The 21271-nt window shown below is 38.8% G+C and overlaps 1 protein-coding gene across 4 annotated transcripts; it reads right to left on the bottom strand.

Annotated features, from left to right (window-relative positions):
* Window positions 1-1924: 1924 nt before the first annotated feature.
* Window positions 1925-20359, bottom strand: nbr1b (NBR1 autophagy cargo receptor b). 4 transcript variants are annotated; one of them, XM_053514472.1, is made up of 23 exons: window positions 20110-20359; window positions 16677-16739; window positions 16567-16585; window positions 16450-16472; window positions 16087-16305; window positions 14728-14805; window positions 14051-14247; window positions 13835-13960; window positions 13515-13718; window positions 12847-13006; window positions 12410-12493; window positions 12022-12207; window positions 10724-10855; window positions 9633-9708; window positions 9364-9480; window positions 8348-8506; window positions 8097-8270; window positions 7212-7614; window positions 6949-7046; window positions 5266-5335; window positions 5062-5158; window positions 4820-4974; window positions 1925-4549 (listed from the first exon to the last, which is right to left on the bottom strand). In XM_053514472.1, the coding sequence occupies exons 1-23, from the start codon at window positions 20209-20211 to the stop codon at window positions 4540-4542; spliced, it is 2952 nt and encodes a 983-aa protein (XP_053370447.1). In that variant the 5' UTR covers window positions 20212-20359; the 3' UTR covers window positions 1925-4539. The 4 variants fall into 4 exon arrangements, with proteins under 4 accessions (XP_053370447.1, XP_053370446.1, XP_053370448.1 ...); XM_053514471.1 differs by having other exon boundaries at window positions 1925-4974; XM_053514473.1 differs by having other exon boundaries at window positions 1925-4974; window positions 16129-16305.
* Window positions 20360-21271: the final 912 nt, after the last annotated feature.

Raw genomic sequence — 21271 nt, 5'->3', positions numbered from 1 at the left:
TGTGTCTGAACACAGTTAGAGATACATATAATAATATGAACTGGGTTCGAAGAATTGGCAATTAATTCTAAATGATGAATGTTAGGTAAATCTAGGTGTGTCAGGTGAATGTGTCCCTGTATCATTCGGCAGGTGCTGAAGTCTTACAGGAGAAGGAGATTGGACGATGAACACAATCCAGGAAATCATTACACATTAAAATGAAAGTTTTTGAAGAAACTATCAAGTTTCAAGGAAATTCCAAAACATTGAACCTGACTATTAAAAAAAAAAGAATTAGATATTCTTTAGTTTTTTTTATCTTATAGAAATAAACCATTTGGGGTTTGTGTTACATTTGAGGAACAATTTCCAATAATTTATCTCATCAAAATAAAAACATAAAAGGTACCATAAGTGTCAGTTATAGCAATGCTAGATAAACACCATCCAATCTATGACCCTGGTTAAAATGGCCAATAGCGTTTCACACAATTTCTCTGGTAGATTCTGATTGTTTCGCAAAATCACTAGCCTGGAGATTTATCCCAATCATCACGCAATACAAGCTACCATTAGCTGAAATGCATGACCGCCGTACTTCGACTGATGAATTTTTACCTAAAGGAACAGAAATTTTGCACAAATTTAATTTTTTGTGTGCATTTTGTGCAGGATTTAGTGAAGACACAGCGCCATGGGTCCCAAGAGTATTATCAAGAAGAAAACTGAGCCACTTTCGGTTTGGTTTATAAAGCAGTAGGTGCCAAGATAAATCATAAATTACGGTTAAGGGAGGTTTAATGTTTATTAATCATAAAAATATGATTAATGTGTTGAAAATTAGTAAAATTTCACCTTAAGAACTCACCTCCAGAACAGGTAAAATTTGTATGCTGAGGTACGCTGTACTGCGCCGCTAATGGCCAAGGTGAACAGGCTAAGCTGATAAACAAGAAGTGAAATAACTTACATGGAACTTTGCAATCTGAAGTTGAGCCATGGTCAGTCTGAGTCGATCCACTTCTGCATTTCAGACTTGAGGAGAATTTAGTGTTTACCTGTCCATCACTGATTCAGCAGTCTGATGTGAAAATATTAGCATGTCCATACACGACTTTACAGCTATCAGAAAATGACACTGTACACGAAGGACTTCCACTGTTACATTGCTTTGCTGTTTCGTGGACAGCATTTTGGTATTTGGTTAAAAGGCATCATGAAATCTGAGGATTACCAAAGGATCGCATTGTAGGGGCCAGTGTCAGAAAGCTGCGTTTGTGTCTGCGATATTGTTTTTTTCCAGCAGGACAATGACCGCAAACATACTTTCTAAAGCACTCAGAAATGGATGGCAACAAAGCACTGGAGAGTTCGGAAGTGGCCAGCAATGAGTCCAAATCTAAATCCCATTGAACACCTGTGGAGAGATCTTAAAATTGCTGTAGGGAAAAGGCGCCCTTCCAATATGAGAGATCTGGAGCAGTTTGCAAAGGAAGAGTGATACAAAATTCCGGTTGAGAGATGTAAGAAGTTTATTGATGGTTATAGGAAGCAACAGATTTTATTTATTTTTTACAAAGTGTGTGCAACCAAATATTAAGTTACGGGTGCCAATAAATTTGCCTACTTTTGGGAGTTTTGTGTGACATTATGTAAAATTTGCTTTTTTGTTTTGTTCCAATAGACACAAAGAGAATAAACATGTGTATAGCAAAACGTGTGTCAATGCAACACATTTTTACGGTGAGAAATACTTAATTTTCTGGAAAAATTTCAGGGGTGCCAACAATTTTGGCCATAACTGTATATATATTTTTTTAAATCAGACATAAAGTAAATTCATGCAAATTGCCAGGGAAGATGGTCCTGGTTAATAATTAATTAAACAAATGAATTAATTTTCTGTTTTGCTCCTGAGATGCTGAACAAGAACTGAGACAGATTTATTTATGAGCATTTATTACAGACAGATTCATACATCAGGTGTGTCGTGTTACATAAAGAACAGCATGAGGTGATTGACAGCGCCACTTTCCGCTCGTCACAATGCAAACAGACAAAACATTTCCACTCTAATAAATAAAGCACATGGTCCCCACAGGGTCTTTTTGGTCTTTTTTACATTTCTAATGATTCCCGAAAGCACCGAGGGACGTGCCGAGCCGATGGAAGAAATCACGAGATGCATTTACAGGGAAAAAAAAAAAAGGAAAGTCCTAAGAATCAGAGCGAGGCAGACCGTAAATGTAAGAGTACACTGTGTGTACATGTAGAACGTGAAATGAAAAGTATTTACACCCTTTCCGACAAACATGAGGTTCTTCGGTACCTCAGCAAAAAAAAAAGGAAATAACGAAACACAGCATTAATGTGGAATGCTTCTCGGATTCAGTTCACGCTAAAGAAAGTAAAATAAAATAAAAAAATCATTAAGGTGCATTTAGATTTTACACGTTATCAAGTCCAAGGGAAAGTGAATCATCAAAATATAGATCATTCCCACAAGACTTTTGTTCCGCTTTTTAACTAGAAGCATTTGTACGATGTTTAATATCAAGTGTTGATACTTTATGATTGCCACTCGAGTCGTTAATCAATTTTCATATATATTAATTATATAATGCAAAAATGGTTCACAGCATGATACAGTAGTTAACCTTCCTTAGTTTTTAGTTGTAAAGAGTTTTGATTGACGATCAGCTGATCTTCAAGTGCATTTTTCTTTCATCTATGAACAACAACGAAAAAAATCAGGGATGCACCGATACCAACACTCGTATACCGAGATTTACAACTTGAAAATAAAAATTTGAAAATGCTATTAATAACTAGACGATGTATAATGACTGAGATCAGGACGTAATTTACAGTTAATGCTCAGAAAAAACCCTCAAGAGATAGAAGGACGTGTCTTCTTTATGCACAAGTGATTAAAAAGAACTTCTTAAGCATAAAACAACTCTGAAGGACTTTAACACTAACAGGAAAGAAATGAAAAGGAAAGTAGAACGATACAGAATTATTCTGACTTTCTACTTCCAGCTGTACAGAAGTGAAAGAAAAGCTGCTACAGTATTTAACCCGACTCCGCCCAAGCTAACTAATGTAGCTAGCGAACACACTTAACTCTTTATGAAACTCAACTCCTTGGCGTTATAAAGAACAAGTCTAGTAGCCTAAGTGCACAAACACACGACCACACGCGCGCTTATCATGGAGCTAATCCAGTGAAGATCATGACTGATTAATACCAAAGTTCAGTATCAGTACTGAGGAGTAGCAAAAAACATGCACTCACACTGAAATTAACGGTATCGCTGCATCCCAGTCGAAAGAAAAGAAAAAAAATTGCGTTCCTCACATTCTTAAACTTAGAAATCCACAGCCTTCGCTAAAGTTAAAGCCACACACTTCACACACGGCCGAATGGATCTATTGCACATCGAACTCCATGTTCTCTCGCGCTCTGCAATTCACACGCAAAAAAGCTACAAGCAGAAACACTACAACTATTTATAAATTACTGTAAGTCAGTAGTAACACGCTAAACTTAACGAGTCGCCATTTTCTCTGTAAAATGTTTCACTGTCATGCATTGTCATGATTACATTTTTTATTTTATTCTTTTTTTTTTTGCATTATGGTTTTCTTCTGATGAAGAAAAAAGTGACCACACACACACAGAGACCAGCAAAAGTTTCAGGACACCGAGCTTGTGTGCTGTATTAAAACAAATAACAAATTAAATTAAAAATTAAGGATTTTTCAGGATTTCTTCAAAAGTATTTTTTTTTTCCTTTTTTTGTTCTAGATTTTTTTTTTTTTAAGATCAAAACCTTTGAGGTATTTTAAATTCCAAAGATTTTTATAAGGGCCTTTAGTGCAGATTCTTAACAGGATTTTTTTTTTTTTTTTTACCTTTTTGTAAATTATTTTTGAAATCCCTTTTGGTGAATGTTTCAGAATATTTAAACTATTAGAGTTTTAAGCTATTTTTTATTTAATTATTTTGTTCCGGAACATCTTTTCCCCCCCTATTTTTATTAAACTACAGTATTTTTAGTTCTCCAGAAGAAAAAAAAAAAAATCATTGACTTTTTTGAGATCCAAACAGACTTATTTACCGAAAAAATTGGATTTTTCTTTTTTTTGTGGAACTCTAAAGGATTTCTATCAGAGTGTTTTTTGTTTGTTTGTTTGTTTGTTTGTTTTTAAATACATGGCATGAATTAAAGTTACAAATTCATTTAAAAGGAAAAAAGACAGAAGAAAAAAAATTTTCTCACTAAACTGTGCTGTGCGTTAGTGCGGCTTTCGTTAGATTTGGAAGCTTTTCTGGAAACATTCCCCAACCCTGTCCATGTACAACGAGCTCACTAACATCTTTATTATTTGTCCTCCTCTGGCTGAAGCGAATATATATTTTATTGAAGCTGGTGGAACATGTACAATTATAACAGCACAAGCAGAGCAGGTCCACCGTGTCTTCCTAAACACACTCCACGTTCTCTATATGAAGCTTTGTTTCACGTCTCTACCTGCAGCTCTGGAACAGGTTCAGGGGTCGCTGAAAATCAAACGTAAGGTGTCCATAAACTTTTGAACCATTCCTGTAATGTCACGAACGCAAACGCACTTCATCGCATCTTTCTCAGACACACACACACACACACACACACACACAGGGAATGCTGAAAAGAAATCATTGTGAGTTCTCTAATTCTCTAATCAGGGGACACACGCTGCATCTCTCTCTCTCTCACACACACACACACACACACACACACATTCTCCAGGCAGAAGGGAGATAAGAGTGTGTCAGTAGCGGGTGTTGTACCAGTCGTTGTCCTGCATGTGCACGAGTTCATTAACGACGTCCAGGAGGTTGGGGCCGTGTTTCTGCAGCAGACGCTGATTCAGTGCGCGGTCGGCGAACCCCATCTCCACCAGGACGGCCATCATGGCATCCTGAGTGGCCGCTTCTTCAGGAAGCTACGGAACAAAGAGAAGGCGTCACTCACAACCAGATGTTATATTTAGAACAGCACTGGGGAAATAAAGTGGGAGGCGTGCGCTGACCTGTTTAGGGCCGGACTGTCCCGTGAACAGAGCTTTATACGCAGACGCTGCGACAGACAGAGCGCCCTTCACCAGACCTCCCGTTATACTGTTCGCTCTGAGGGCAGGACAAGACACAACACCACACCATCACTCATCACTCCTACTGTAACATACTCAGATCTCATCACTCAAACAAAGTGGAGAAGAAGCTTTCTGTCGTACTTGAGCTCCTGGATCTCAGAGTCAGCGGCTGTACAAGAGTTCACCGCGTCAGACGGACTGCATGCGGCGTCTACGGCGAGAAGAGAAATACGGTATATATTGAACATCCTGATTCAGTGCCAACTCAAACAGCATAATGTTATATTACTGTAGTTTGAAATAATAAATAAACAAAAGCAAAAACAAATTTAAAAAAATAAACGAGAAAAAATGAAAGGAGAGAAAGAATGAAAATCTGTTTTAAAAAAAGAAAAGCAAAAAGGGGAAAAAGAGTTTATATTAGACTTTAAGATGTACCTCATTGCAAGTTTAACATTTTTTTCCCAGCCAGCTGTTTAACCGTTAAATAATTTTCTTCAGGATCAATAAAGTATCGCTCTATCGATCTAGTTACTCTCCTTGTCACAGTAACTATTTAAAAACTGGAAAACAACTGGTGGGAATTTTTTTAACTCGCAATGAGTTACATCTTACATTCTAATATAATAATAACAACAATAATAATAATAAGTAAAAATTCGACAATTTAAATAAGTTAAATTTGTTGAATTATATATTTAATAATATATAATTATTTTAGAATGTTGAAAATAGTAATATCAACGATTTAAAATCTTTATGGCAGTAAAAATAGATTAAAAGTATACCTATACAATAAATATTATACAGTGAAACCTCGGATTGCGAGTAACGCGGTTTGCGAGTGTTACGCAAGACGAGCAAAGATTTTAAATAAATTTTGACTTGGAAAACGAGCAAGTCTTGGTTTACAAATACAGAGTATCATGTCTCACGCATGCACTTCTTGTTTTGACGCCGTGCGTCATGTGATCACAACTGAAACGTTTTTTCTCTCTCTTGTGCTGCGGAATTGTGGGTAATCGTCTTCCCTGCTGGGTCTTAGTGCTCGTTTCTTACTGGTATAATCAACATCCATGAGCGTGTACTGTTTACTATAACACTGTGACCACGTTTGTGTGTAAAATATATTTTATTTAGTGTCTGTATGTGTGTACAGCGTGCGTGTAAAGCAAAAGCAAGTCTCATTAAAGAGGTTAAAGATCCATTTTCTCTCTCTGTATCAGCTGCTCTGTCTCTCTGCTCTACACAGAAACACTGCTCTGTCGCGATTCTTTTCAAAGGTAAAGTACAGGTACATTAGTTTTATTTTACTTTACAGCAGTGATTCCGTTAGTGTGTCGCTCAATCGAGTGTCATTAGAGAGATTTTTTGTTTATTTTTTTCCGATAAAACAGCATTTCCCTTGAGTGCGCGCGTGTGTGAAAAGAGTGAAGGAAGTTTTACACAGTTACCCAAACCCGGGGAGGGGGGGAGGGGCTCCTTACTTAAGCTTCAAACAAACACACACACACACACAAACGGAAACACTTATCTGTCAGGATTTATTTTTACATTTTTTAAGGTAAAGCACAGGTTAATTTGTTTTATTTTTACTTTATATTTTTTTGTGTTCATTATTTTAATGTATTTATTGTTTTGGGCTGTGGAACAAATAATTTGAGTTTCTATTATTTCTTATGGAAAAATTTGATTTACAAATGTTTTGGAATACACTTCCGGAACTAATCATGCTCGTAGTCCAAGGTTCCACTGTATTTAAATGAAATAAAAAATAGACACTACAGGCCTTGACTGTGTGTGTGTGTGTGTGTGTGTGTATACCATGATCTTCTGGCTCCTTCTCCTCTGTGTCTCTGGGCTGATTAAGCTCCTCCTCCTGCGGCGTCTCTGCTGCTTCAAGCTGCTCCTCCGTCTCTGAGCTGCAGTTCAGTAAAAACAAAAAAAGCGAAAACCACGGGTAAAAATTCTGCACAGTTGTTTGTTTAGTGAGAAAGTGTGTCAGTCACACCACTGGTCTCATGTACAGCTCTGTGAAAACAATCCTTTAACTAATGGCTGTAAAAACCTCACACACACACACACACCTGGACTTGGCTAAAGGTCTGGGCGCGGCTACGATCACAGGAGTGAGCGGCACCGAGTCCAGCGTCTGAGACGCGCACAGCATGTCGTTAGCGTCGGCGCTGACCCGTTCCAGACTCTCGTCTCCCTGCTGAGACACAGCCGAGCTGTACATGGACTCTCCCAGAGGACGCGTCGTGTCGAAACAGTCCGGCAGGATGATGATGTAATCCTCAGAGGAAGCGGACGACGTCCTGCTGCGACTCTCTTTACCCTCTTCTGCCTCTTTCGCTTTCTTCTCCTCTTTTTCCACCTCCTTCGTGGACTTCGTCCTCGTCCCCTCGGAGTCCTGTTCCTCCTCGGAGCGCTCACCTCCAGCGGCCGGGTCCACCACGATCCGCTCAATGTCCGACTCGTTCCCTTCGTCTAAACAAGCGCACGAGACGCGAACATGTACAGAGTTAATCAGGCAGGACAGCAGCGGCCCACTGGGCTACTGACGTACACAAGCACAAAAGGAAAGAAAGAAAAAAATTATAGAAATAAAATAAAATATAAAATGGACAGACGAAACTGAGGAGGAAAAAAAACAACAAAGGAGAATAAGAAAAACGTCTGCGTAAATAACAGGGAAAGACAAACACAATTTATTGTAAATTTTAAAATTAAAACCAAAAAAGAAAACTGGATGAAGAAAATGGAAATAAAAACAAAAGACAGAAGAGAACAAAAAAAATGGATGAATGAGAAGGAAAACGAAACATGAGCAACAATTCTGCATGAACTGGTGATGAAAACACTTAAAAATGCAAGAATGAAACGGAAATGTCCTCCTAAGAGATAACGGATGCGTGACGTGAATAAAAACGTGGATAAAATCGGTCGGCGTGATGATGTCACAGATGCACCTGCAGCGCCGAGGTCAGCAGGGATGGAGACGAGAGGAGAAGGATCCGGAAGCTCCTCAGGCTCGACTCTGGGCGGATCTGAGAGCGGGACGCCGGCGCTTTCGGACATCCTGTCCATCCTGTCCATCCTCCTCTCACACAGAGACACCGAGCCCTGCGGTGCTGGACGCAACACTGACAACACGCACACACCGTTTTGTGTGTGTTCAATATAGGAGTGATTAAAACGAGCCGCTTTGCTGCGTACTCACCCGTGGTGGCGACTCTCCCGTGCAGGACGCCGTGATCTAAAACTCCGCCCAGCGTGAGGGAACGGATCACTGACTCGCTCACGAACTGACGGCCAATCACGTCCTCCTCACCTTTCTCCTGAGCGGGGACTCCGCCCGACTCCGGGGCTGGGGGAACATCTGAGGAAAGGGGGCAGGTGGGGAAGAGGAAAGAGGTTTAGCTCACTAACACACTGCATAAGAGTTATTACAGCGATGACATCACAGCTATGACATCACAGCGTGAAACGAAATATTAAAATAATAAAAACATTGTGTTTTAACCCTTCATGAAACCCAGTCTCTGTAACGCTATAGATCTTTATTTAATCTGTACATTATGGATTATTAAATCACTGTGTGTTAAAGAGCTTTTACAGGTGATTTAAATGTCATTATGGAGTCATCCTATAAATGATTATGTGTCTATACTCATTTCACCTGTAAAAATAAGTTTCGAAAAATAATTGATATTAATGTCATTAGCATCATGTTGTTAATGCTGTTAAATTCTCAATTGGAGCAAATCATACTTAAAGTCATGTTCATAACAAAATGGTATATTTTTTAATTATATAGACGTATCTGATACAAACAAAAAAAGATCTATAAACTAATTAAAAAGGAAAAAGAAAAAAATAAATAGGATTTTAAAAAAAAAAAGAAGGAGGAAGGGAAACGGACCAAGATTAAAAAATCTTTCCAAAATAAAAGGACAAGGTGAATAAAAGGACAGCAACAACAGAAAAAGTAAAATATATATATATATATTACACTTTTTGATAACTAATAAGGCAGGAAAAAACTAAATATAAAAAAATAAAAATTGGATGAATAAGGAGAAAAGGCAAAAACAAAAAGGAAAAATTAGATAAATAAGAAGAGAAGGGACAAAAAAAGTAAGAAAAAGGAGAAGAAGGGAAGAGGGATCAGGGGTCAGGTGTAAATTTATCATTATTTTATCATTAATTATTTATTTATTATTTTTTGGTTTTTACCCAGAATGCTATTGACTGCCTGGGCTTCGTCCCCAGCTTCCTCCTGAATGAGCCCCGGAGGAGTTTTGTCCTGCAGCAGAGCATCATGGGGCAGAGGAGAAATGCACGGAGTGATGTCTGGACACAGAGGACAGGACAGGACAGGACATTAGAATAAACTCTACACATACTACAGTCAGTCACACAGCAGGAGCTTCACATGATCCAGACCTGAGTGAGAACCGTCACGTGAGAGCGTCACGTGAGAGTGTTACGTGAGAGTCTGTTACCTGCGGGCGTGTTGTTGGGGACGCTCTCCAACTCTTGCACTATGTTGATGTCCAGGAGCTCAAACGACAGCAAGTCCTAATAAATAAATACATTTAAAAAGAATTCGATTCTGTTCATGTATCGAGGTTTTAAAATCAGATAAAAAATAATTTATGTGTCATAGTGAAAATAAAGGTATTTTAATAGAGCAGAGTTTTTTGGATGGATAGAAAGCAGAAAAGTCAGATATATACATATATAATAATAATAAACATTATTATTATTTTTATTATTATAAATAATAAATAGTTGTTTAGATTATGCAGCACTTTTTTTTTAACCAAAAAATGTTTTGTGATCATCAAGCTTTATGAGAAAGAAAAAAACTAAAGGAATGACAATAATTTTTTTTTTAAACGATTAATAAATAAAACCACAAATGTCTCAATGGATCAGACTGTTCTGAGCTGTGTTACTTCAACAGGATCAGGAACACAGAGGCCTCCTCCTGGATCCAGACCTGGAACAGTTCTGGTAGTCCCAGAACACGCTGGAGAAATTGTACATCTTATCTATCCTGGGAAAGCCCCGTGGTGCGGAGGTGCTGAAAAATGTTCCTGAGAAGAGGAACATCAGGAGCAAAGCCTACTGAACCTGCTGGCACTGTGACCCAAACCCAGACGAGGATATATACGGTATAAGAGAAGGATGAACGGATACAACCAAAAAAGGTTGTTTTTGTTTTAAAAAAAGTTAGTGTAAAAAGAAAATAAACTGAAAAAATAAAAATAATGAATAAAATGGCTGCTGCGCTTTGGAGCGTCGCTTGTGCACGTGCTCAGATGTTAACCCTATACGTCCATGTGGTGCAATTCCAATGTGAACAGCAGGGGGCAGTAGAGCACTATGTCCACATTGTAAATATAAATAAAAAATAAATAAATCGCATGTGCTATTCTAGACTGTTACAAATTTAAAACATTAACTGGTTGTTGTACACGAGCGTGTAAACAATGATACAAAACTTTGTTTGTTTTCTTACACTTCACTTCATGCATTACCTCGTCCTCTGCGCAGTGTGTATAAAGCAGAGAGAGATCTCCGTACGTACCTGCGCCGTCAGCAGATCCACGGACGGGATGTAAAACTCCTGATCACAGTCCTGATCCACGGTGATCAGCAGCGGCTCCCGGCACACCGTGCGGTTCTTCTCCTCCCTCTCTAAAGTCCGAGTGGATTTCTCCTGGATAGGACAAGGAGGGAGGAACCGAGACCGTCAGCGAGACGAAGGTGCGTTTCTTATAAGATAGACTCATGCAACAAACAACATAAAACAATTCTAGCAAATCCCTTTATTAGCAATTTATTTTGATTTTGATTAAAGGTAGTCCCCGGCTTACGAACATTCGAGTTAGGAATTTCTGCAGATACGAACGAACAGCGGTTCTACGAATATTCATTGATGCGAACGAATCACAGAAGTAGCTCATGTGTACTGTATAAACAATAGACACGGCAGTGCACCGGATACAAATATTTACAATTATATACAATATTTTCAGAGTGTATAAAAATATAAAAGGGTGTATAAAATGTCTAAAGTCTGACATTGTGTGTGTGTGTGTGTGTGTGTGTGTGTGTGTGTGTGTGTGTGTGTGTGTGTGCGAAATGAGTTGGCCTCACCGGTTTCAATAAATCAGTCCGGGAGCACAATAATAGAAAATGTCTGTCCTGTAAATCTGTCCTGATGGTGAATAATCCTTATTTCAGAAAATCCTCAACAAAACAGTGTTCACAGTCCAATACAGTGGAAAACAGCTCTGAGACAAAATGGCGTCTGGGATTCCCCTCGCGATTTAAAGGTGCAAAGACAACACTGTTGCATTTCGCTGGAAAATTACAGTCACATGATGGCAGTGTGGGGAAAATGTCAAAGGCATACAAGACTCACTCTGTACGACTTAAGAACAAATCCGACTTGCAAACGTGCTCCCAGGAACTAACTTGTTCGTAAGTAGGGGACAACCTGTATTCTGAAATAAATAATGCTTAAAAAAATTCATTATTTAGAAGTTCTTAATGATTTCACAGCCTTACTTGTACAGACCCACTGCTTCTCTTACATAAAATATATATATATATATATATATATATATATATATATATATACACACACACACACACACCAATTATTACCAAATCTTCTTAATTTTGCATTCGGCACTCTGTACTACAATAGCACAAACTTTTGGCACCCTCCTCTCCATTTGTGTCCCCTTGTCTACAGACACTGTCCCAAACCAAGCATTAACAAAGTTCTTCAATTCTTTATTAAAATGAATTTAGATCACAGCTGACAAACACTGCAGTAGTGTGAGATGAACAGACAGGAAGTCCGTAGTGATGTACCTGAGGAGTGACGCACGGGGACACCAGCAGGCCGTCGGCCGAGATAGCAGTCGGAGCTTCGGGATCCACGACGATGCTGCACCAGACCCGCGGCCCGAACTGCTCTCCTCCGTGCGCCAGGCGCCAGTGTGAGGTGTAGGTGCCCTCCAGGGTGGGGGCGCACAGAGCCACGCTCACTAAACCCACCTGAAACACACAAGTTCAGTGTCAGTATAATACGTGTCTTCTCTTCTACTGTCCATATTCCATCGTTTATTTCAACAATAAAGTAACAATACTTTACAAAAATCAAGATTTAGACAGAGATCTCAAAAAACAACCAGGATGAGACATGAGGAAGAATTCGTGAGAAAACCATGTATGAGCTTGAGTGTTTTCAGATACACACCTGACCCGGCTGCAGCGTGGGCACGGACACCTCCCTCCACCTCTCCCCCGAACCCACGGCCAGATTCCCCCACATGAACTTCAGCTAAAAAAACGAAAAACAGACAATTATTCTCCAAAAATAATGAAATCAGAGAGCATTTTATTCCTCTAACAGCACAGCATTTCACCAAGCAACTTTTCATGTTACTGAGAAACTGTTACAGTTTTACTGCTCAGTGTTACAAAGTAAACATTCAATAAATCTAACAAACACCTTCACCAGGTTAAAGACTACACGTGTTTAAATCCTTTGACGTGAATGACTTCTTTGTGTGAATGATGTGTTACTGTTTCAGTTACGAACTCGATAGAATTGAATGAATTACAGCTACTGTTGGAAATAACTTTCTCGTGTGTGTGTGTGTGTGTGTGTGTGTTGAATGCATGTTCCTGTACCTTGGTGTCCGAGTTCCAGCTCATCGTGCCGCTGTTCTTCATCTTCCAGTATTTAATGAATTTGGTCCCAGGCCTCAGCCGTGATCCGTCCGGGAGATTTTCGTCCAGCAGCAGCGCCGTCATCGCGGGGACAGCTAAAGGACATGGACGCTTAGGACGCCTGAGGACACAGAAACGTCCGAGCACAACCACAGGTCAGTATTCAGCCCTCACACACTTGTGTTTTTTTTTTTATGCAAATCACAAAAAAATATTAGATATTGATTGGACTGATTTAAGAATTTTACCAAACTTGCTTGTCTTCACTTAAATAAATAAATAAATAAAAGACTGTGTCAGAGCTAATATTGAGTATTATGATAACTATTTGGGCTAGTTATACGCGCTTAAATGTTTTTATAGCCAAGTTACTGCACAAATTATCATTACAATATGACAATTTGTGCAATAATATGACAATATTAGACATTACTACATGCTACACATTTAATTATTATATATCATTTAATGATCAGACATAATTAGATAAGGAGACATTCGTTATGGATCAGATTTTTTTTGTAATAATGCAGACTAAGAGCGATTCGATCAGAAAGGAATTAGATTAGATTTTTTTTTTACACATCTGTAATCAGACATTATAATGTAGAGTGTGTAACGTCACACACTCGGGGCTGTTGGCCTGCGTGGCTCGCGGCTGTAGCAGCACCGGTGAAGAGGTCCCGTCTCCCGCGCAGCCCCACTGCAGACTCCTCCTCTCCATCCTCAGCTGCTTCCTGATCTCCTTCACCTCCGCCTTCAGCTGACGTTTCTCCGCCTTCAGGCGCTGTTTCTCGGCCTTGCGGAAGCTCCGATCTCCCCGTCTGTAGAACCTAAAGACAAACAGGGAATAAGATATCAAACAGAATAGTTTTTTGTGTTTTAAAACATAGTTATAGCAGCATTTTATCCACCTGACAGTCAGTAGTGTGATGTATGACGTGCTCACCTGCTCTGATCCGGAGCTGGAGATCCGCGCTCGGGGATGGACAGAGGCGTCCTGGCTCTCACCAGGTTGTGACTCGGGTCATGTGAGAAGCTGCACGGCTCACACAGGGTGCAGGACGTGCACACGCTGCGCAAGCAGAAACCACATCAACACACACCGTTAGTAAATCAACCTCGGCTCACAAGATCACGAGAGTCGTCTCTCCAGCGGTCTGACCTGCACTGGTATCCTCCGCCCGCCGTCTGTCCTCTGCAGCTGCTGCAGGCCGGAGCCGAGCTCGGAGCCCCGGGCAGCGTGGAGGAGGAAACCTCGGAGACCTGAGCCTCGGCTCCCAGGGGTTTGTGGATGCAGCACTGGCCTGAAAACTCCCTGCAGATCTTCTCCACTGCCTCACGGACCACCTGATCCTTAAACTGAACAAAATCAGAATTTATACTTACATATTATTATTTTATTTGATAATTACAATAAAAAACAAAAAAATATATTTATGATTATATAATCTTATACATCTCACATTTAATAATAAATCATAAGCGAGATAAAAATAAAACCATCCAGATTTCAAGTTTCCTCACACACGATGCAAAACAAATCCTACTTTTAAAATTCCTCAAAATCTTACAATTTACTTTCCCTTTAAGATATTGTTTTAATGTTTTGACCTGAAATAAGACCTCATTTTTGTTTTGTTTTGTTTATTTAAAGAGAGACAGAAGATCCATTGGTTCAGGTGTGATCATGTGACGCTCAGCATCAAAACAAGAAGTGCATGCGTAAATCAAGGCACATTCGTTTTTCAAGTCAAAATTTATTTTAAAATGTGGCTCGTCTTGCGGAACGCTCGTAAACCGGGTTACTCGCAATCCGAGGTTCCACTGAGGTTCATCTACCTTCTCCATGTAGGAGGTGAACCAGGCCGGAGGCGTCTTATCTTCTGCTTTACCGCCCTTGAGCTCATTCAGGGTCACCTTTACAGGGGAAAAAATAAAACTACACATCAGCATGGTGTCACGACCACAGCAGAAGAAAAAAATATTACAATAGTACAGCATTTAAATTATAAAATAATTAAAGAAACAAAAATCTAAACAATTCTTCCAGAAAACATTGTTCTGATTGGAGTCGAATATTTATAGTTTGAGAAATGTACAATTATCTGAGCAACACTGTATGAGTGTGTTGTTTTAAATAATCAAAAAAGATTTATTTTGGGCTGTAAGCCATAATCTTTCAAGTTTTTATAAAAAGGCTATATATATATATATATATATATATAAATAGATAGATATACTGTATGACTTCGTATTGCTTTACATTATATATTGATATATATGGTGATATTATGAAAACAATATAATAATAATATTAAATTATACTACTACATACTATTTTTCTTTTCCTAAGGTGTGTATACATTTTTTATATATGCAGTTGTATACATTTTTCTGTATATATGTCCTCTATGTGCATATACTGCATGGCTTGATGTTTACACCACATTCTTTCCAGAAGTCGAGTCTTATCAGTCCAGGCAGCGTCTTTCCAATCTATTATTGTTTTATTTTGGTGAGCCCATGTGACCTGCGGCCTCAGTTTCCTGTTCTCACTGACAGGAGCGACACCCGGTGTGGTGTGTTCAGAGACGCGGTCGTAACGAGAGATCATTTGAGTTCCTGTTGCCTTTCTTCGACCCGCCTGGCCGTTCTCCTCGGACTTCTGGCATCAACAAGGTATTTCCCCCCAGAGACCTGCCTTCACTGGGGATTTCCTCTTTTTCACAACGTTCTCTATAAACACTAGAGACGGTTCAGAGATCAGACCGTCCTATCTGACACCAACAACCCTGCCATGTTCAGAGTCACTTAAATCACCTTCGTTCCTCTCTCTGATGCTCGGTGTGATCTTCAGCAGATCTCCTGGACCAGGCCTACACACCTAAATGCACCGAGTTGTTGGCATGTGATTGACTGATTAGATTTGTGGCACACACTCGGTGTACCTAATAAAGTGGCCGGCGAGTATGCATTCGATATGAACATACACATATACCTATAATATTGTTATTTCCTTCTTTGTTTTTCATAAACACAGAAAAGTTTTCTTTACATCTTTTGTCAACATAAAATTTGAAAACTCTAAGACCGGTAAAAACGACTTTGCGTCTTAGAGACCCGGTTTCCATGGAAACGGTGCTCTCGACATCTGTGCGTGCGGCGTTTAAGGAAGATCGGCTGATTAGGAATTCTTACTAAACCCTCCTCGGTCACAGCAGCCTCAACTTTTCGGCTCACCGCCTGTGCCAGGCTCGGGCAGTGCTGAGGGGGACGGAATCCTCTCTTCGGCTCCGTCAGGCTTCCGGATTTCACCTGGGAAAGACCGGGGCCTGGGACGGGACCGGGGACACGCCCGGTCGTCCCTCTGCTCTCGTACACGTTCATCTGCAGCCTGTTGCCCTGCCGCGCTGCGCTCTGTGGAGAGAAAACATCTGTGCTTTAGTCGGCTGTAGTGGGTTTGTGAGTCTGGAATGAGACTTATATCATGCAAATATGTCCAATTTGTGAGACGTTTCCAGTAAACCTGTTCGATTACAAATACTGGAAAATATGCTTTACCTTCAGAGCCTCGTCATACTCCACTGAAAATAAAAACAAGTTAAAGATAGTAATTAAAACACCACATTATTATTATAATTTTATATAAAAATGGGACCTGGTGGATTTGTTACTCACGCTGGCTGTTGATGTAGACCTAAACAGATGAAAAACAAATAACAACAGTAATAATAAATATCACAGACTTGGCAACGCGTCCCCATCCTTCTCCGTGATAACACGCTCACCTCTTCGTTCTCCTCGTCGAAGTACGTCAGCTGCAGACTGCACAAGCCGAAAGATCTTTTGACCTGAGGGTAGAAAAACAGGTTTGGGTCCACGGTGACGTCACAGACCTGTCACGCGGGTGTCTCTCGGCGTCTGTCCTCCCCACATCACGCCTTACGGGTCATGTTTTAGTTTTGTCTAAAAGTAGCGCTGACAGACGAGCAGCAGCAAATCGCAGGTTCACGTTACGATGCGGTTTTGTTGTTTCTATAGCAACGGCTCATTCACAGGGACTTGCTTGCATTGATATGATGATGATTGATGATAATTATATTTATGAATGATTGTAAAAAAGGATTATTTTGCAGTGTTCTCTTATTTGTTTTCCATATATATATATATATATATATATAAAATGTATACACACTACAGGAAAAGAAAAAGTACTAAATTTATTGCTATACATTATATTATAATATTATTTCATGTATTTTAATATCATTTACATTATACTATTTACACACTTCAGAAAAGAAAAATAGTAGGATTTACATTATATTAATATTATATTAATGTTATGTATATAAAAATATAATAAAAATAGTACAATAAGTGTGTACACATTTGTTTGGCCGGTCGCCAGTGTTTGCACAGGAAGTCCGGTCACGGGCGTGTCACAGGCGCTCTTATGTTTACGCTCTTATGTCAGACTGTGAGTGTGTCGCGGGCGTTTCTCACCAGACGTAGCAGTACGTTAGCAGCGTCGTCTGCAGTGACAACAGACACGAGGGTGACGCCTACTATTACATTCACCTGTGACTGAAATCCCTGCACACACACACACACACACACATGGGTAACCATTGATATTTACTGTAAATAGGCCACTTAGGCCAGTTCTATAAAATAAGTCACTAACAGAAATGATTTGTCCCGGTGCCAGCTGACCCACATCACATGTTCTCATTCTTCTTCCTCTCTGGTGTACATTCTACACACACACACACACACACACACACTGAGCTCTCTCATCTTTTATTAATATATTATTTATAAAAATAGCTCGTTGTCACGGAGTATACAAACTGACTCTCAACTACTGTATGTTACATCTATAGTAACTGTAGTACTTACACGGTTTACAAATAGCGTACCGGTACAAGAACAAAATTATTTGTCCAAATATGAAGTCCATGAAAATTAAAAAACGTTTCAAAAAGAAAGTGTGTGTGGAAGTCCCGGAAAAAAAAGAAAGATCTTTCTGATTATGTTGAACCTTCGTAACCAGCAGTTATGTTACAGTACTGAACTAATGTGAAAAGTACCACAGATTACAGAATAACTCACAAAACCCTGTGAATGAGGGGTTTCTATAGAAACGATGACGTGCGCTCGTATAAACCTGAGATTTACAGCTGATCAGGGAAGAAGTTGTTTAACGTATTTGAGGAAGACCGGACTGTACGATCTGCTTTAAGACGAAGGGGGAACGAGACATGCAGTTGGCAGTGATGTAACCTTTTGGATTCCAACCACCAATAAACAACAACAAAGACGATGAAGAAGAAGAAGAAGAAGAAGAAAAAGAAGAAGAAGAAGAAGAAGAAGGGGAACGCTCAGCTGGGCGAGTCCTACCGCTGAAATTATGATCACTATAAGAAATGTGTCATGTCTGTTCCCAAATAGTGTAGATAATGAGAGAAATCAGAAGTGTTAACCTTTAGGCTTCGCAATCAGCAGATATGTGAAGGAATGTGAAATGTACTCCGAAATTACAGGACTCTATGAATTAGGGCTGTGGCTATCGAATATTTTAATAATCAAGTATTCTACCAATACATAAATCGATTAATCAGGTAATAGGATAAAATGTATTTTTGCTTAATTAAACAGCAATGTAAAATCCATAAGAGAAACAAAGATTAATTGGTTTTCTTTTTAGAAAAATCTACTTTTACTTTTTAAATACAAAATGTGTTTTTTCGCGCGGAAAGATGGAAACGTAATCGCAGCGCCAAAACTCGCGGTAAATCATGATGCATTGTACTTCCGGCCACCGCGCGAAACTGCGTAGGTGAGATTAGGGGTATTAAAGTTGACCGAGATGAATTAAGTGCATTACAGTGTCATGCATTCTTATTTAAAGCCTTTTCTCGGATGCAAAAACTAAAAAGAAAAAAAAAAGGTATTTTAAATGATTTCAAGGATCAAAAAAACTAAGGCACACATTGAAATTAATAATTGTACAAAAACACTAAGTTGCACAACTAAACTTTCAGAACTAAAAGTTTCAAAATCTACAGCTCAGGTATAACATATTAGCCTTAACTGACAATTCCTATTGTTCTCTCTTCCTGGTTTCGTCACCTCTTGGCTCGCTGATATTTTTATTGCTCCCTTGCATTTTATAACCCGCAACAGAACGCTCCATCAAATCATTACACAGCTAACTGTTTGCGTCTCCTTCCGCCTTTTGGATGACGTAAGCGCTTCTTCTTCGTTGGTGTTTACTAGCGGCCTGCATCCGGAAGCGCACTTTGTTAAAAGCGCGCTGTCAACAAACAATTGCGCAAAAACATTATGCAAGCTTTTAAAATTAATTAAAAGAAGTTTCAAGGCAGAAGATTTTGCCTCGATTATTTTTTATAATCGATTAACTCGATGAATCGTTTCAGCCCTACTATGAATGAACGGTTTCTATAGAAACGATGACGTATTTTCCTATAAACCTGTAATTTACAGCTGATCGGAGAAGGACGCATTAGGAATAATTTGGCATCCCTGTTCCCCAGCTGTGTAGACAATCAAAAAATTTGAATAACTGTTAAAAAAAATTTTAATTGTTTGTTTGTTTTAGGGACAGTCCGACCCAAGTCAATTGTGATGACGTCATCATCATCATTATACAGTCAGTCTCGGATTCCTTCCAGTCAATGTTTACTGCATTCCACAGAATCTACAGATAGGAATATAATTATAACATCATACTTTAAAAAATTATAGTATAAAGTTAAAAAAAATGCGCTTAATGCGTTAAATGTTTCCCTGACCTGGAGTAACCCACACGGACACGCCCACTTTGATCACGTGACACCAACCAGGGTCAATTAGCTGAGTCAGGCGTGCGTGTGAGTCAAGGCATGAGAATTAACGCGCTGGAACGTGGCCAAGAAAACATATACAATGATAATAATAATAATAATACTAATAAGAAACGATTATGCATATTAAATTATATTAAACAGCGCAACGAGCAAAATGGTGGTGGTTGCGGTGTTGTTGTCGCGCGCACATATCCCTTTAACACCGGATTAAAGCTGTAATAAAAGGCCCCCGACACTAAACACGTCACCGCTCCGTGCTGCTTATTGAGACCCGTTAACGCGTTTATATCCTATTCCGTAACACAAACCCCCCCCCCCCCCCCCCGAGCTCTGGGACCCGACCGCTCACCGTGGCCTCCATCGACTCCCAGCTCTTCGTCTCGGAGCCGGACAGCAGGAAGCTCTTCGTGTTGCCCCGAAAATTCACCTTCAGGTTGATGTACAGCTCCATGGCGGCTTCAGTATCGGCGTCCGAGCCGCTGCATAGATCAGATACACGCGATTAAACACGCGTTAATACAAAATAACATAAAATAAAAAACACCACGCAGACAACGCTCCGGAAAAATACCCGTCCTGTCTCTCTGTGTCTGTTTACATCAGCGCTCGTAAACACGCCCACTGGGGGAGTCACGTGACCGGGACGCGTCCGGCAATGACGTCATCTCAAGCTGAAGTCTGAGGAAGAAATATACAGTATAATAAATATCAAAACAAATATAAATACATATAACATATAATATTTAAATATATAATATATGTAATAAATAATTTTAGATACTGGTATTATATATGATAATATAATATGTTATTTAATGATTATATTATATTATATTATATTATATTATATTATATTATATTATATTGCAAATAATATAATATAATATAATATAATATAATATAATATATCATACCAGTTTAAAAACAATATACAATACATAATTATAATAATATTATAATATATAACTAAATATAATATATAATATCTAAATATGTAATATATTTTTAAAAACTATTTTAGATACTGGTATTATATATAATATATAATATACTATATTATATTATACCAGTTAAAAAAAAAATACAGTACATAAATATAATAATATATAATATCATATTAAATACATACAAAATATATTTTAGATACTGGTATTATATATGACACTGTAATATGTTAATTAATTTATATATTAATATATATTACATTGTGTGCAATTCATAAAATTATAATCCAATGTTTAGATAGATTCTATACAAAAAAAAATACAATACTATTTTTTCCAAAACTATTCGCTCATCTGCCTTATATGCCTCACATTCAAACTTGAGTAACATCCAATTCTTAATCCATAGGGTTTAATATAACAGCTTAAACTCATTGGGAAGAGTTTAGGAGTGTGTTTATTGGATTTTTTGACCATTCTTCCAGAAGCACATTTGTCAGGACAGACACAGATGTTGAATAAGAAGGCCTTGCTCACAGTCTCCGTTCTTATTTACCTCGAAAGGTG

The sequence above is a fragment of the Clarias gariepinus genome, chromosome 16 (assembly GCF_024256425.1).
Source record: "Clarias gariepinus isolate MV-2021 ecotype Netherlands chromosome 16, CGAR_prim_01v2, whole genome shotgun sequence".
NCBI lineage: Eukaryota > Metazoa > Chordata > Actinopteri > Siluriformes > Clariidae > Clarias > Clarias gariepinus.
Note: the sequence above shows the minus strand (reverse complement) of the source record. Positions and strands in the feature narration are given on the sequence as shown.